The sequence below is a fragment of the Pseudonaja textilis genome, chromosome 3 (assembly GCF_049901715.1).
Source record: "Pseudonaja textilis isolate UNSWEBS1 chromosome 3, rPseTex1.2, whole genome shotgun sequence".
In the NCBI taxonomy this organism is placed as follows: Eukaryota; Metazoa; Chordata; class Lepidosauria; order Squamata; family Elapidae; genus Pseudonaja; species Pseudonaja textilis.
The window spans coordinates 199,688,065-199,705,220 of NC_141992.1; the positions used below are offsets into that span (position 1 = coordinate 199,688,065).

Sequence of the window (17,156 nt, forward strand, 5' to 3'; positions counted from 1 at the left end):
CTGAAAGGCGCGTGCTTATCTTGGGCAACTGTTTCAGGTTAGTTCTGGCTGGGAAGGCAAGTAATGCCCAGCGTTGCATGAAAAGAGGTTTGGCTTTGAAAACAGGTTGGTGTTTCATTACGTTTGACGGAGCCTGGGTCAGAGCAGAACCCTTCTCCTCTGTCTAGGCTCAAAGCTGCCCTCCACTGGCCTACTGTGCCCCGTGGCCCCCGGGGGTCTGCACCAGATGGTGGAGTCCATCAGCGCCCTCCAGGGAGAGCGGAGCCAGCTGGCTGAGGAGGTGGTGGGTCTCCAGCAGAGGATCGAAGAGCAAGAGAGGGAGAAGCAACAGCTGTCCAGGAGCTTCCACCACCAGGTGAGAGACCCCCCCACCCTCTCTGTGGCCGCTGGAGCAGAGTCCGGGCCCCCAGCCAGGGGTGGGATTCAACCGGTGGGACAAAACCGCCTGTTTTCAGCTCTAATACTTACCTTCCACTGCAGCCCCCGTGAGTAAAACAGCTGAGGCACGGCAATTTATGTGTGTGGCTAATGAAGGGAATCAGGGCCCTTTCCTCCCCCGTAAGCCACGCAACCCACGTTGCTCCCTTCTCCGTTCCTCCCTGCGTGCCCTAGGATGAAGAGGGGGTGGGCCTGGGTCTTCCTCCGAACTCCTCCCTCTCCCTTGTTCTACCTCTCCCCTGCTCTGCTCAGCCGGACTTTGCCCTTCCCCAGTTTCCTCCACAGCTGAGGGAGCCCCACTCCCTCTCCCTGTCAGCTGTTCCTCCTCGGATTCAGACTCCGACAGGGGCATGACACATGGTCTCCTCCTTCAGCAAGGGGGTGGACTAGGAGACCTCTAGGGCTCCTTCTGACCGTTCCATTTACAGGTTGTTCTCCATGTAGGGGGGGTGCGTGAAGGGGAGCTCAGCCAATCTCATTGTACATCAGGGGTGGTATTCAGAAAGTTCTGACCAGTTCTGGAGAACCGGTAGTGGAAATTTTGAGTGGTTTGGAGAACCAGCAAATCCCACCTCTGACTGGAGATTTTACAGTATCCTTCCCCTGCCACGCCCACCGAGCCACGCCCACAGAACCAGTAGTAAAAAAATTTGAATCTCACCCCCCCATTGTCCAGGCGTGTTGTACTCTGACAATAAAGATGACAATAACAATAACAATAATAATCTGCATTTGGATATGATGATGGGGAAGCTGCAACCGTCATAAGTCCATGCCAGTTGTCGAGCATCTGAATTTTGATCACGTGATGACAGGGAGGCTGCAATGGTCGTAAGTGTGAAAAACGGTCATAAGCAGGGGTGGGCTGCTTCCGGTTCGCCCTAGTTTGCCCAGACTGGTAGCTAATTTTATCCTTTTTAATAACCGGTTCCGTGAACCGGTAAATCCCAAGCCTGGCTGGCCCCGCCCACCCTACCCCGCTCCTCCCAGGAATCCCCACGCGGCCCATTTTGGATGCCAGGTAAGCGCAGGGCCCACACGGAAGCTCAGAGCGGTCAAAAAACGGGCCCTCGGGAACTTTGGGGAAGGCCGGAAATGGGCCTGTTTCCGGATTCCGGAGAGCCTCGGGAGTCTGGGGAGGCCATTGGAGTCTCAAGGGAAGCCTCGGGAGTCTGGGGAGGCCATTGGAGTCTCAAGGGAAGCCTCGGGAGTCTGGGGAGGCCATTGGAGTCTCAAGGGAAGCCTCGGGAGTCTGGGGAAGCCATTGGAGTCTCAAGGGAAGCCTCAGGAGTCTGGGGAGGATGAAAAATTTCAGCAAGCGGTTCTCAACCCTGCCATGGTGCAGGAGGCTGACTAGGCCACACCCACCATGGCCACGCCCACCCAACAGCCGGGCCGAGACCCCCCCTTGCTGAAATTTTGGAAGATCACCTCTGGTCACAAGTGTCTTTTTTCAATGCCGCCCTAACTTCCGACGGTCACTAAACTGAACCATTTTCTATCGTCTCGTCTGTGGGAGAAGAGCTTTGAGTGGAGCCCCTTGGGGTTGTCCTCTCTACGGAGGAGGGGGCTCCCTCGAACAGGGGTGACTATCCGGGGTCTCCTTTCCCGGCAGGTCCAAGGCCTGAAGCAGCAGATCCAAGCGCAGGAGGAAGAACGCGAGCAGCTCCGCCTGGGCAGGGTGAGGAAGGGGAAACGGGGGGGACGGGGGGGCAGGAGGGCTGGGGAGGGTCCCAGCAGGTGCTGTAATGGGGGAGGAGTCGTGGGGTTTCTCCTCGTCCTCCCCCTCCAAAAAAAAACCAGGCCGAGGAAGGGAACTCAGGATGAGGGAGAGAAGCAGTCTGGAATTAAGAAGAAGCTTCCTAATGGTGAGAAGAATCGATCCGTGGAACTACTTGCCACCAGAAGTGGTGGCTGTTCCATCCCTGGAGGTTTTCAAGAAGAGGTTGTCTGAAATGGTCTTAGGGTCTCCTTCTTGAGCAGGGAGCTGGACTAGAAGACCTCCATAGATCCCTTCCAGTTTGTGACGACCCAAAAGGGTGTGGCACAAAAATAACAAAGTCACCAAAGTAGAATAAATTCCCTTTAATGCCTCCAACTTGGCCCCCAACGTCCGGCTATCCTCGGCTGGAGGTCAAACTCTTCCAAAAAACAGTCTACAAAGGGAAGAAATGCATTCCGAACCCAAAGTAAAGATAATTAGAAATTTAAAAAAAACAACAACACAAACCACGCTGAAGTAATTAACAAGGCAGGCCAGGATGATAATTTGCAGACTTCCAACCGATAACGCAGCACACCCACAGTTGGGAGGACATCAAAACCCAGATAAGCCTCGACAAAGAGAATGCGCGCATTGCTTCCAGCAACTTTGCCATGCGCAGTTTGCCCTTTTAAACAGTCTTCCCCGGTGCAGCCCTTGAAGGGGATCAGGGCCCTTTCCTCTCTCGTAAACCATGTTGCTCCCTTATCCGTTCCTCCTCCCTCTGTGCCCTAGGATGAAGGTGGGGTGGGCGGGCTTGGATCTTCCTCTGACTCCAACAAGGGCATGGCATGCTCTCTTCTGGCGGATTGACTGAACTCCTCTTTGGCCCCCCCCAGGGTGTGACGGACTCGGAGAAGCGGATCCACAACCTGACCGTGGAAAACGAGGGTCTCAAGCACAGCCTGCAGCTTTCCCAGGGGCTCCTGGCACAGGCGGCTGCCATCTCTGCCCAGCCCTCTGCTCTGATGGCCACGGTGAGCCCCCGCCCGGCCCCCTGCCTTCTAAGGGCCAGCCCAGCACCCCAAATCCAGCCTTGTGGTGGGGGGCAAACCCCCTTATGAGTGGCTTTCCTCCTCCCCAGTGGGCTCAAACGGGGCTGGGGGAAACTCGGGTTATCTCTGTGGAAAAGTGCCTTCCACGAGAGCAGAAATGCCCAGTCTTGCCCCGGGGAGCTAACAGGGTGGCATTGCCACAGCGCATGTCTCTGAGCATGTGAAGAGTCATGGACCTGCCCTGTCCTGCTGTCAGATAAAACAATAGCAGTAGCACTTACACTTATATACTGCTTCGCAGTGCTTTTACAAGCCTTTCTAAGCAGTTTACAGAGTTTTTTTGCATTCTTGCATTGAGCCAGTGAGAATTGAAGACCTAGCGGTGGGCAGAGTTAGCCTGCAATACTGCATTCTAAGTGGAAGGAAAGAAGGAAGGAGGGAAAGAAGGAAGGAAGGAAGGAAGGAAGGAAGGAAGGAAGGAAGGAAGGAAGGAAGGAAGGAAGGAAGGAAGGAGGGAGGGAGGGAGGGAGGGAGGGAGGGAGGAGGAAGGAAGGAGGGGAGGGAGGGAAGGAGGAGGAAGGAGGGAAGAGGAAGGAAGGAAAGAAAGGAAGGAGGAAGGAAGGAAGAAAGAAAGAAAAGGAAGGAAGGAAGGAAGGAAGGAAGGAAGGATCCTTAGACTTACGTACTGCTCCACAGGGCTTCCCAGCCCTCTCTAAGCAGTTTATAGAGCCAGCCTCTTGCACCCCAACAATCTGGGTCCTCATTTTATCAACCTCGGAAGGACAGATGGCTGAGTCAACCTTGAGCCAGCCAGGATCGAACTGCTGGCAGTGGGCAGAGTCAGCCTGCAATCCTGCAACTCTAACCATTGGGCCACGACCGCTCTTAAAATAATGAGCTGGCTAAGCCAGGAAAATAGGTCCCGGAGTTAGAAAGACTGGCAACTCCTTGGGGATTATGGGTCATTGTCTCTCGGTATCTCGCCCCCCCTGCTCCCACTCCTCAAATTCCGCACGCAATTCTTGCTGCTTCCTCACATTTTCGCCCTCTGCCGAGTAAAGAAATAATGTCCTGGTCGTCCCTTGCAGGAAAACGAGGCGCTCCACCACAAAGTTTTGCAGCTGGAGGCCAGCCTGCAGCAGAAAGTGGGTGAGCTGATGCGCCTGGAGGGGCGCATGGACCAGCTGCAGTGGCGCAGGGAGGAAGAGGCGCGGCAGCTGAGCGAGCAGCTGTGTGGGCTCCGGCTCCCACTGCAAAGCCAGAAGGTCCCCCCTCCGGAGGTCCAGGTGAGTGTGGCCGGGGTGGAGGGTGGGGGGGCCCTTCGTGGCCATAGACGCCAGGCCCCATCTCCACGTGGAAATACGCCGGAGGGGGCCGGTTGCGGCACAGAATGGGACGATACGTCCTGGCCAACTTGTGGGGGGACGACGTTCTGTGGCCAACTCGCTGGGACAATTCAACCCTTCAATGGAAGTATTTAAAAATAACTTTAAAAAGTGTTGTAATTTCTGTCATTCAAATTTCACTTCCTTTTGCATCCTCAATGATTCTATTCCACCATTTCTTCGATATTAATCTAACTCGGGGGGGCCCCCCAAACGTGGCCACTTTAAGACTCCTGGACTTCAACTCCCCGAATTTCTCCAGCCAGAATTCCGGGAGTTGAAATCCACAAGTCTTAAAGTGGCCAAATTTGGAGACCTCTAACCCTTGTCCCTCAATGAGTTGTCCCACAGCGAGTTGGCCGTGATAAGTTGGCCAGTGTGAGATGTCCTGGGTGTCAACTCCTAAAACATTTTGTAGACACGTTTTATAGTTGACAACAGAAAGAAGGGAGGGCATTTCAAAGAGAAAGCGGCAGTGTGGAATCGAAAGGACATTCCATTCATATTTTCTTCAAAGACTGATTAGAGGACTGAAGCTTCCGCCGCGCAAAAATCTTAATTGGAGAGCATGATTGATGACTCTTGGCTGTGGATGTTTTTTCGTTGGATGATACACCCAGAGGGGTTGTGGGGAAAACAGGATCAAGGGTGACAGTGAATTACACATCTCAGAGTTGGCTACGCCCAGATTAGTGCCGGACATAGAATGTTACCTTCAAATAAATCCTCTTTAGTTTTGGGAGTGTGGCTCAAGGCTCATGATTGAATTGGAGTAACTGCCGGACACCAGGCCCATTGCAGCAGGCTGTAGTACCCCCCAGGAAAAATTGGCATGGGGTGGAGGACTGGGGGTGGAGCCATTGCCAACTTGGGTGGTGCCAGATCTTCAGCCTCCAACAGTCCTCGCAGAATTGAGTCTTCACTGGCATACAGCGTAGGATGCGTAGGATCCTATATATATAATAGGATCCTATATATATAAGACATAAGACATAAGAATTTATTTGTCATTACACTCGCAAGCGGGTGCAACGAAATGAGGTGCTCTTCCACAAGTAAAACTGGACAACACCATTGAAAGAAAAATAAAATTAAACACAATATATAATAGAATGCAGAATAGAATAAAGAATAGGAGTAAGAATAGAATAGAGAATAGAATAGAATAAAAATAGAACAGGATAAAGAATAGAATAGAATAGAATAGAATAGAGAATAGAGAATAGAATAGAATAGGAATAAAAATATAATAGAGAATAAAATAGAATAGAATAAAGAATATAACAGAATTAGAAGAAACAATAGAATAAAATAGAATAGGATAGGATAGGATAGGATAGGATAGAATAAAGAATAGAATAAAGAATAGAAAAAATATAATGCAGAATAGAATAGGTGTCAGGAATATAGAATAGGAATATTGGAATAGAATTAGAATAAAGAACAGAACAGAACAGAATAGAATAGAACAGAATAGAGTAGAATAAAACAGAATAGAATAGAATTCTTTATTGGCCAGATAGAAGTGGACCCCTGAGGAATTTGTCTCCGGTGCATAAGCTCTCAGTGGACAAAACAAGCGACAAGTGAAAAGCCATGATCACAATCATAAAATACAACCAAGCCAAATCACAACCCACAATTCCCTCGAGGCTGAAGGATTAAAGAACGGGAGATGAGGAGGATCGCGCTATGGCAGGGACCCACCCATGGGGAAGGCGGAAACCCCCATTCTGACACGCTGGGCGGGTGGGTGGCAGGGGAGGGGAGGGGCTCCGAGCGACCCCTTGACCCTCTCCTTACGCCCTGTGCTGACCTTTCCCCCCACCCCAGCCCCAGGACCTGGACAAAGGGCTGCAGGCGGAGTCCTCCTCCCAGGCGCTGCAGGCTTTGGCCAATGCGGAGGCGCAGAACCGGGCGCTGATGCAACAGCTGTCGTCCCAGGTCCAGCGGTGCCAACAGCTGGCCGAGCAGCTGCAGAATTCGGAGGGAGCGGCCTCTGCCCTCCGGCACAAGGTACGGGCGAAGCTTGGCCGCGGTGGATGGGCTCAAGTAGAAAAGGGGCAGCCCAGCCCCAGGGGTGCTTTGGGGGGGGGGTCGTCACTACAGGTAGTCCTCGACTTACGGCCATTCACTTAGCGGCCGTTGAAAGTTACAACAGCACTGAAAAAGGAGACGGATGGCCATTTTTCACACCTATGGCCGTTGGGGCGTCCTTGTGGCCACATGATCAAAATTCGGAGGCTTGTCAACTGGCATGGACTTAGGATGGTTGCAGTGTCCGGGGGTTCCTTGATTCCCTTTTGCGACCTTCTGTTCTGACCTTGGCGTACCCCAAAAAGCACGAAGCCGACGCTTTGTCCCGGCAAAACCCCTTTTCTTAAACGAAGGCGAATTTCTTGCATTCGCCGTCCGCCAAAGGCCTGGCCAACCGTCTTTCCAGGGTGTGATTAGGAGCACAGACCTTATCTAGCCTGGAGAGCTGCCAAGTAACTATTTCCAAACTGCAGTGCTGACAAGGAAGGACTCAGCAAAGCGTCTCTTGAGATGCACAGACAGATCTTCACACGGCTGCAGCGGACGAATTGTTTCCTGCAAAAGCCCCCTCCCCTTACGCTCCTCTTTTAATCCTGATGGGAGGGGCCATTCACCGTCCACCTGTGGCCATACTCCCACGTCAACCCTTAGTTCGTAATTGTTCTTTTCTTTGGGCAGCTCTGTGCATGCATAGGCTAGGAACAGGCTCCAGCTGTTCTTCTGCCTCACTGATCTCCGACTCTGAAGACAGCTGATGACTGCCAGCCTGTGCCCTGGCCCCAAGCAAGGTCGTAAAATGGGGCAAAACTCTCTTAACCGTGTTCTCACTTTAGCTACAGAATTTGGGGGCTCAGTTTGAGGTTGTAAGTCGAGGACTACCTGTATTGCACTGAGTAAGGGGGTGGGTGGGGGTGGACTAGATGGTCTCAAGGTTCACTCCCAGTTCTCGTGTCAGAGCTCCTTCTGACCCCGGGTTCCAATCGGCCCGATCTTGCATTCTGGAGGGGTGCACAACGGCTACACGATATCCTGGCCGTCAGTTAGCTCTGAAAAAATCGGTAGCAGAGAAGTTTGAGGGTGACAGATTAACGCAGTGGGGCGTTGGGCAGTTTGCGAAGACAACTTCCAGAACATTCTAGAAGGATTTTGCTGAGGGGGGGAAGGGGAGGACATTTTAGAACAGGGTCTCCAAACTTGGAAGATTTAAGACTTGCGGACTTCAACTCCCAGAATCCCTCAGCCACCTCTAGGTTTGCTGTAATCCAGGGGTGTCCAACCTTACAACCTTAAGACTTGTGGACTTCAATTTCCAGAATTCCCCAGCCAGACATGCTGGCTGGGGAATTCTGGGAGTTGAAGTCCACAAGTTGCCATGGCTAAGGAATTCTGGGAGTTGAAGTCCACAAGTTGCCATGGCTAAGGAATTCTGGGAGTTGAAGTCCACAAGTTGCCATGGCTAAGGAATTCTGGGAGTTGAAGTCTACCAGTCTTAAAGTTGGTATGGGGATTTCTGGGAGTTGAAATCCACAAGTCGCCATGGCTGAGGAATTCTGGGAGTTGAAGTCCACCAGTTTTAAAGTCGCCATGGCTGAGGAATTCTGGGAGTTGAAGTCTACCAGCCTTAAAGTCGCCAAGCTTGGCGTCCCCTCTTTTAAAAGGAAGCGGCTGACAGAAGGGGGATTCCAACAGCCTTCTTAGAAGTGGGACTTGCCTGGTTGGCCCCTGGCGGTGGCCCCTGCCCCTCCTGAAGGGCCCTCTCTCCCTGACAGATCTCTGCCTATGAGAAGGAGGTCTCCGGGCTGCGTCGGGAGCTGCAGCACAAGATCCGGCACCTGGAGGAGCAGAAGGAGGCGGCAGTGCAGGAGGCTTCCCGGGCATCCGAGGAGCAGGCTCAGCCCCTACGCAAGCAGCTGGAAGGTATTGGGGGGGGGGTTAGGGGGTAATATCACACCACAGGAAGAGGGGGACCAGGGGGTAGATTCCTTCCCCCTCTCCAGGGAAAAGAGAGCTCCTGCGAGCATCTTGAGAGGATCTGTCCTGCCCCTGTCAGAATCTGATTCGGAGAGGGAGGCTGAGCAGCTGACAGGGAGCGGGATTATGGCTCCGTCGGCTGTGGAGGAAACTGGGGAAGGGCACAGTCTGGCTGGGCAGAGCAGGGGAGAGGTAGAACAAGGGAGAGGAAATTCAGAGGAAGACCCAGGCCCACCCCCTCTTCACCCTAGGGCCCGCAGGGAGGAACGGAGAAGGGAGCAACGTGGGTTGCTTGGCTTACGGGGGAGGAAAGGGCCCTGATCCCCTTCATTAGCTGCAGCTAGGAACACAGCATTTTAAAAGGGAAGCTGCCCACAGTAAGTTGTTGGGAGGAAATCGTGAATTTATCTGGTCTCGTCGTGGCTTATCCGGGTTCCTGGCGTCTTCCCAATTGTGTGTGTGTTTTGCTGGCCTTTCAAGTCTGCAATTCCTTCTCCTGCCCTGTCCAGTTAATTACGTCAACGCGGTTTGTGTGGGTTTTTAGTTACAGTTTGTGTGTAGTATGTTTTTGGACTGAATTTCCTCCACTTAAAGGCTGTTCCTGGGAGAGTTTTTCTCTCCAGCCAGAAGGTAACCTGGACGTTGGGGGGCAAAGTTGGAGACAATAAAGGGACTCTCCTTGCTTATCTGACCGGGTTGCCTTTGGGCCACGCCCTTTTGGGTCATCACAAGATCCCTGTTTGCGGAGAGCAATTTGCTCCTTGGGGCAACCCACAGACCTGTAAAGTCATCTCCCCCCCCCCCACATTCCATTTTGGTCTCTCCCCCTTCCCCCCCCAGGAATGAAACAGCACCTGCACACCCTCCGCCCCTTCCTCCAGGGGCTGCAATTGGACTTCCGGAACATCCAGGGGGAAATGGGGAGTTTTGCCCACTGTTACAAAGCCGCCATTGAGGAAGCCAAGCTGCAGGTGAGACTGGGATGCAGGGTTGAGGCTCAGCCAGGGGAATTCTGGGAGTTGAAGTCCACACACCTTCAGGATGCCAAGGTTGAGATGGGCTGCTCTGGTCTCATGGCTGGGGGGATGGGGGGACAGGGGGCGAGGGGACTCCATGTTCTTAAGGACCACCATCAGTGAGCTGTTGGACAGTATTACTTGGTCTGTTGTGTGGATGCTTGTGTGTTTTTAGAAGGCAGGGGATTTGGGCAGGTGGGGGTGTGTTTGGGGATTGTCATGTGTCTTTGCGTGTTGAGTCTGGTCTCTGGGTGTCAGGTGAATTTTGTTGTATGTGTATACTTTGTATATACCTACAATGACAATAAAGTACTGTTGTTGTTGTTAATCTTTGGTGAGATTCACGGCCTTTGGGGCTGGTTGGTAGCTCAACAGCTTGAGTCCTAAGCAAGGACCTGGGAACTGTTCAGATATTATTATTATTATTATTATTATTATTATTATTATTATTATTATTATTATTATTATTATTATTATTATTATTATTATTATTATTATATCTAGTGAGATTCACGGCCTTTGGGGCTGCTTGGTAGCTCAACAGCTTGAGTCCTAAGCAAGGACCTGGGAACTGTTCAGATATTATTATTATTATTATTATTATTATTGTTGTTGTTGTTGTTGTTATTATTATTATTATTATTATTATTATTATTATATCTAGTGAGATTCACGGCCTTTGGGGCTGCTTGGTAGCTCAACAGCTTGAGTCCTAAGCAAGGACCTGGGAACTGTTCAGATATTATTATTATTATTATTATTATTATTATTATTATTATTATTATTATTATTATCTTTAGTGAGATTCACGGCCTTTGGGGCTGGTTGGTAGCTCATCAGCTCGAATCCTAACCAAGGACCTAGGAACTGTTCAGATATTATTATTATTATTATTATTATTATTATTATTATTATTATTATTATTATTATTATTATTATTACTATTATTATTATTATATCTTTAGTGAGATTCACGGCCTTTGGGGCTGGTTGGTAGCTCAACAGCTCGAATCCTAACCAAGGAACTGTTCAGGTAGCGTTGGAGGATAAAAGCTGTTCCAAGTAGGGTGGTTTTTTTTGGTAGAATCAGGGTGTTCAAGTCTGATAATTTATCTTCATCATCAGCATCATTAATACGTCTTCTGCAAGGGGGCAGTGGCTGGACTCTGCTTGGGGGATGGAAAAACTAATCGTGATAGAGAAGGGAAAGAGGAAGGAAGGGATGGCGAGGTGAAAAAAGAGGAAAAAGAGGTGGAGGGAACCAGGACGGATAAAAAAAAAATCCAAGCGGGGGGTCTCGGGTGGGTGGCTGTCCAAATCCAACTGGGGGTGGCCAAAATCCACACAATTGACACCCCTGAACCCGCAGAAAGAGGAGCCGCCTTGCAGGACACCAAATACTCCTTTGGCGCTTAAACCCCCAAGAGGAAACACATTTTTTTAAAAAAAAAAAGTAAAAAAAAAGAGATGAAATGTAAAAAAATAACCATCATCCCCGTGATACAAAAAACAATCCTGAGACTCTGGAAAGAGTTCAGGGAAAGGCAACCGAGGCGACTGGGGAGCCGGAGGCCCAAACAGACGAAGAAAGGCTGCAGGATTTGGCTCCGGCCGGTCTAGGGAAGAGAAGGGCCAGGGGTGAACAGGATCGCGGTCTCCCAATATTTGAGGGGCTGCCCCAGAGAGGAGGAGGGAGCGGGGGCCAAGCTATTCTCCAAAGCACCAGCAGGCAGGAGAAGAAACAAGGGATGGAAACTAACCCAGGAGAGAAGCAACCTGGAATGAAGGAGGAATTTCCCAACACGGAGGACAGTGGAACTGCCTGCCACCGGAAGTTGTGGCTGCTGCTTCATCACTGGAGGCTTTTAAAGAAGGGATTGGACGGCCACTTGTCTCGAATGGTGTAGGGTCTCATACTTGAGCTCCAAGTCTGTTCTGTTGTTCTGTTTGGAGTGGTGCTGATGCTCCCTCCACCCCCCCGCGATTGGAGGCTCCTGGGGGGCTGTCCTCCCCCTCACTCTCCCCCCTCCCCTCCAGATGTTCTCGGTGATCAGGAAGTGGCGCAGAGCAGCCAAGGTCTGCAGGAGCGTTACCTGCGGGAGGTGCAGCTTCGGAAGAAATACCACGACCAGCTGTTGGAGCTGAAAGGTGGGTACCTGGGCATGGGGGGGGGCGTGGGCATGGGAGGGGGGCTTTCCCCGGCTTGGTTTCCTCGGAAACGGAGACCCTGGCCTCTCCTTTGGGGGCTGCCAGAGACCTGGAAGGGACAGGAAGCGCCCCCTGGGACGTTGGAGACGAGGGCCGGTGGGGCAGATCGACGTGGCCGGAGGGGGGGTGGGGGAGAGGGGCTTTCTCCTCCCCCCATAAAGGCAGGGTATAAATGCAATCAGTAAATAAATAGCTCGCCTCCGGACATGGTGCGCGATTCCATCCCTGGAGGGTCTTAAGAAGAGGCTGGACAGCCCCTGACCCGAAATAGCGCAGGTTCTCCTGCGTGAGCAGGCGGCTGGACTAGAGGACCTCCAAGGTCCCTCCCAGCTTCTGTTCCGTTCCATTCTATACCAATCTATTCTATTCTGTCATTATCTATCTATCTACCTATCATCTATCTCATTATCTATCATCTATCATTATATATCTATATATCTATTTATCTATCATCTATATCTTATCTATATTTTATCTATCTTATCTATATCTACTTCTCTACTTATCATCTATCTATCATTATCTCTATCTATCTATATCTAGCTATCACCTATCATTATATCTATAATCTATTATCTATTTATCATCTATATATAATCTCTATCTATCTATCTATCTATCTGTCTGTCTGTCTGTCTGTCTATCTGTCTATCTGTCTATCCTCTCTCTCTATCCTCCCTCTCTCGATATGTATATCTTCCCTATCTATCCATCCATCATCTATCTATCCTCCCTCTATCATCTCTCTATCTATAATCTCTATCCATCTCTATCTATCTATCTGTCTGTCTATATCTTCTTCTTCTTTTTCTTCAGCGTTTGTCTCGCTCGGCGAGTCCGCTAATGTCTTAGTACTGCTTCCACACCTCTCTGTCTGCCACGCGTGTCGGGTCTGCCTTGCGATCTCTAGATCGGCCTTGATCGTGTCCATCCAGCGTTGTTTAGGTCTACCAGCGGTCTCGCTCCTCCGACAGTCACCTTCATTACAGATTTGATGATGGATTCTTCCTTGGCGCGGCTCACGTGGCGAACCATCGTGGCAGGACTGCCTCATGACCGTGGGGATGGGCACGGCGTTGAACCGATCTACGCACTTCTTCGTTCCTGACGCGATCGAGTAGGGTGAGGCCTACCGACCATCGAGCATTCGCATCTCCATTATCTGGAGTCTGCTTTGACTTCTTTGGTGCGTCGGCCAGCACTCTGCGCCGTATATGTAGCCACAGGCGCACCACAGAGTTATAGATTTTCGCCTTCAGGCGCATCGGCATCTTCTTGTCACAGAGGACGCCCGTGACGGACTTCCATTTGCCCCACGCTGCATTGATCCTGGCTGCCACCTCAGTTTGTAATAGGCCTTCTTCCCCAAGAGTAGTTCCCAGGTACTTGAAGGTGGAGCGCGCGGTAGCTCCTGCCCGTTCACGTGGATGGAGCCTGTCATTTCATTGTCAGTGGTCAGGTATTCGGACTTCTTTAGGTTCAGCGGGCCCGAACTGCTCGAGGCGGTCGTGCCACTGTTGGACTCGGTGCTCGAGTTCAGCCTTGCACAGGTTGGCCAGGAACACATCATCGGCGTAGAGCAGCGTCCATGGGGCGGGCGTGTACAGGTCGTGTGTAATTGTGTCCATCACCAGAATGAACAGCAGTGGTGAGAGAGCAGAGCCCTGGTGTGCGCCCGGCGGTAATATTAAACTCCTCTGATATCCCAGCTGCCGCTTTTACACGGCTTTTGTGACATCTGTATAGGAGTTGGACCCATTGTACGAGCAGCTCAGGCACGCCGTGATCTCGCAGTGCGTACCAGATGAGACCGTGCAAGGACTCGGTCGAAGGCCTTTTCCAAGTCTAGGAAGGCGGTGTGGAGCGGGATTTTCTTCTCTCTGTGAGCCTCCATCAGCATCCGCACACCGAAGATGGCGTCGGTGGTGCCGCAGTTCTTGATGAATCCAGCCTGGTTGGCGCTGATGTCGACGATGTCCGAATGCGCTTATCAGGGCGCGTTCAAAGATCTTCATGAGTGTGTGACAGTAACCTGACCGGTCTGTAGTTGGAGCAGTCCGCTGGGCTGCCCTTTCCCTTCAGATCGGAACAGTGGTGCTGCGGTACCAGTCGTGTGGCACTTTTTCCGTGGAGCGATGTTGTTGAACAGCTCGCACAGCCACAATGCCGAGCCGGTAGTGCCTTTTTCCAGAAGTCGGCAGGGATGTCGTCTGGTCCTGTTGCCTTACTGTTTTTCATGGCCTTGATGGCGTCGGCGACCTCGCTGGCATAAATGCCTGAGACTGGGCCTTCAACTGGGTCACCTCGCGGGGTTCGTGGGTGTGGGAACTCCTCGGTGGAGATCTTCTCGAAGTATTGCCGCCACCTCTCCGCAGCGTCTCTGGGGTTGGCGATCAAATTTCCCCTTTAAATGCGTTGATCCCATGAAACTGGTCAATGTCCAGGGTCTTCCTGTGTCTGCTTTTGGCTAGGCGGTGAGATCTCATTCTCGCCTTCTCGCGTGTTCAGCTTCTCGTAGATGTCATCGTAGTAGGAGCTTCTGGCTGTCGCTACTGCTTTCTTGGCTGCCTTTTTGGCCGCCTTGTTACCATGAGCTTCTCGCTGGTCTTGTCCTGAAGAAAGGCCTTGTAGAGCCGTTTCTTCAGGTGTACGGCATCTTGTACTTCCGGTGTCCAGAGCCATGTATCTCGTTCGATCGTCTCCGTCCTGGCTTGGTGCAACCAAGCTGTTGGCAACTTGACAGTGTGAACAGTGCTCTTCAGCATGGACCACGCTTCCTGTGGCCGTCGACCATCTGCAGGAACTGCTCCGGTTTGATGAGGGGTCGCCATCTTCTTCTGGTTCCACCACTTGATTCGTGGCTGGTCTGCATTCCTTTTGTCAATCCTGGTCTTGGGCTTGCTGATCCTGATCTTCGCCATCAGCGGCCTGTGCTGACTGCTCGATTAAATGCAGGTACACCTTGGCGTTGAGCACGTTTTTAGCGGCTCTTCGTAAATGCGATGATGTATCGATCTGTGTGTGGTGGCTCCCGTTTCTGCTATGGTAGGTGAGGAGTTGAGATTCTCGCCCTAATGAAGCAGGTATTCGTGATGGTCATATCATGGGAGTCGGCAAAGTCCAGGATCCTCTGGCCATTTTCATTCGTATCGCCTGTGCCGTGCCCACCGTGGCACTGGTGCCCGTTTTGTCCCGCCCTACATGACCATTCAGGTCGCCCGAGATGATGATGTCGTCTTCGTGTGGGATCTGCCTGAGTTGGATGTCGAGCAGTTCCCAGAAGGTATCCTTCTCCTCCTCGTGACATCCGGTCTGAGGGCGTAGGCAGACAAGATGTGTAGGCGCTGCCTCTCGGTCGCTCTGACGATTATCATCAGTCGTTCTGTGGAGGCGCTTAACTTCTGCTGACGGAACTTTGCCAGCTTGGACTGACAACCACAGCTACACCGCGCGGTTTTCCTTACAGCTGGTGTATATGATCTTGTAGCCGTCTATAGTCGTAGCCTTGTTGCCCTTCCAGCGAGTTTCCTGGAGGCAGCAGATGTCCAGCTTCCTGTCCCGCATGGCCCTGACGATCTCGGTCGGCGTCCAGTCAGCGAATCCACGTTCCAGGTGGCCACCTTGAGCGTCTGGCAGTCCTCTGTTCCCGCTTGCGTTTTCACCACGGATCGGGTAGTCTCCGTGCGCATCGGACCGGACGCGGTCGCCATAGCTTTCTCACACGGTGCAGGTGCGCCGTGCTTTCAGCGTGGACCATTTCGTTGATTTTGGCGCAGGCCAATGGTCTCCTGCGCCCGTCGGTTCCCCGAGCGGTAGCATTGGAGCGTGTGTTTTGTAGTGGGCGTTTCCACCATGTTGATGCGGCATTTGAGTACTCCAGCCGGCCTGTCGCGTGGGCCTGTCGTCGGAGGGTCTGCTCTCAGTTACGGTCAGCGTTTGGCGGCTTCGGCGCATCAGGGGACACCACTTGGAGGTGGCAGACCGTTCGTCCCCATCTGTCTGTCTATATCTATCTATCTATCTATCTATCTATCTATCTATCTATCTATCTATCTATCTATCTATCTATCTTAGCCACCCATCTCACAATAAATAAAAAATGCAGGCAGTTCTCTGCCTACAGAAGTTCATTTAGTGACCGTTCGAAGTTACAACGGCCTCACCCCAGGGTTAGAGAGGCAGAGGCTGGGGGCCCCCTGCAGCATAACAAAGGAGGATGCCCCGCCATGGGGGCGGTGGTTCTCCAGACGCGGCCCTGCAGTCCCCCTTTGAGCCTTCCCAGCCTGGCTGGCTGCCCCGAGATATCCGGGTGGTCCCCTTTCCCCTTCCAGAAGCTGAGATGAGGCGACCATAAGCGGCGGCAAAGTCAGGGAGAGCTGCACCTGCCACAGGCAGCCGAAGGTGCAGGGAGGAAGCATTGGGGGGGGCTCGTTCCTATGTGGGGGGGATCAGATGGGAGCCTGAACAGCCCCTCCCTCCCCCATCCCTCAGGCAACATCCGGGTCCTGTGTCGCCTGAAGCCGCTGACTGGGGAGAAGGAGCAGCCGCAGCAGCCGTCGCTGGGGGTCCCGGGGTCTCCGGGGTGGAAGCCAGCCTGGCTGAAGACGGCTGCCTGACCGCCAGCTACAAGGGGACGGAGCATCACTTCAAGCTGGACAAGGTCTTCCCGCCCTGCGCCACTCAGGAGGAGGTGAGCCCCTCCCCATCGCCCAGGGTCTCCACTCAGGCACGGCCCCCCCTTCACCCACCCACAACCCCGTCCCCAACTGGGCAGGCAGAACGGAAGGCGCGGGATGGCGGGAGGCGGCACCTCCCTGTGGAAACTCTGGGAAGGTCCATACGTGTGGGGAGGTCCCATCAGGCCCGGCCTCAGACTGGAGAGACCCCTTTCGGGGCGGGGTGGGTGGGGGGCTGCCTCAAGGAACTCCGAAAGCCTAGAATGGAAGGGAATGGAATGGAATAGAAATTAGAAATAGAAGAGAAGAGAAGAGAAGAGAAGAGAAGAGAAGAGAAGAGAAGAGAAGAGAAGAGAATATGGAATGGAATGGAATGGAATGGAATAGAAATTAGAAATAGAATAGAATAGAATTAGAATAGAATAGAATAGAAATACAGGAATAGAGAATAGAATAGAATAGAATAGAATAGAATAGAATAGAATAGAATAGAAAATAGAATAGAATAGAAATGAAATGAAATACAGGAATAGAATAGACTAGAATAGACTGGAATGGAATGGAATGGAATGGAATGGAATAGAATAGAATAGAATAGAATAGAATAGAATAGAGAAGATAATTAGAGAATATGGAATGGAATGGAATAGAAATTAGAAATAGAATAG

At 51.8% G+C, this 17,156-nt stretch overlaps 1 protein-coding gene across 1 annotated transcript in view; it reads left to right on the forward strand.

The window, feature by feature from the left end:
* The window catches only part of KIFC2 (kinesin family member C2), a 39,382-nt gene that overhangs the window by 11,978 nt on the left and 10,248 nt on the right, over positions 1-17,156 (forward strand). Inside the window, 10 exon segments of the mRNA XM_087931855.1 lie at positions 168-355; positions 2,054-2,119; positions 3,040-3,177; positions 4,284-4,481; positions 6,420-6,596; positions 8,387-8,534; positions 9,429-9,577; positions 11,659-11,752; positions 16,304-16,359; positions 16,362-16,502. Of these exon segments, the coding sequence (XP_087787981.1) occupies positions 168-355; positions 2,054-2,119; positions 3,040-3,177; positions 4,284-4,481; positions 6,420-6,596; positions 8,387-8,534; positions 9,429-9,577; positions 11,659-11,752; positions 16,304-16,359; positions 16,362-16,502 (1,355 nt within the window).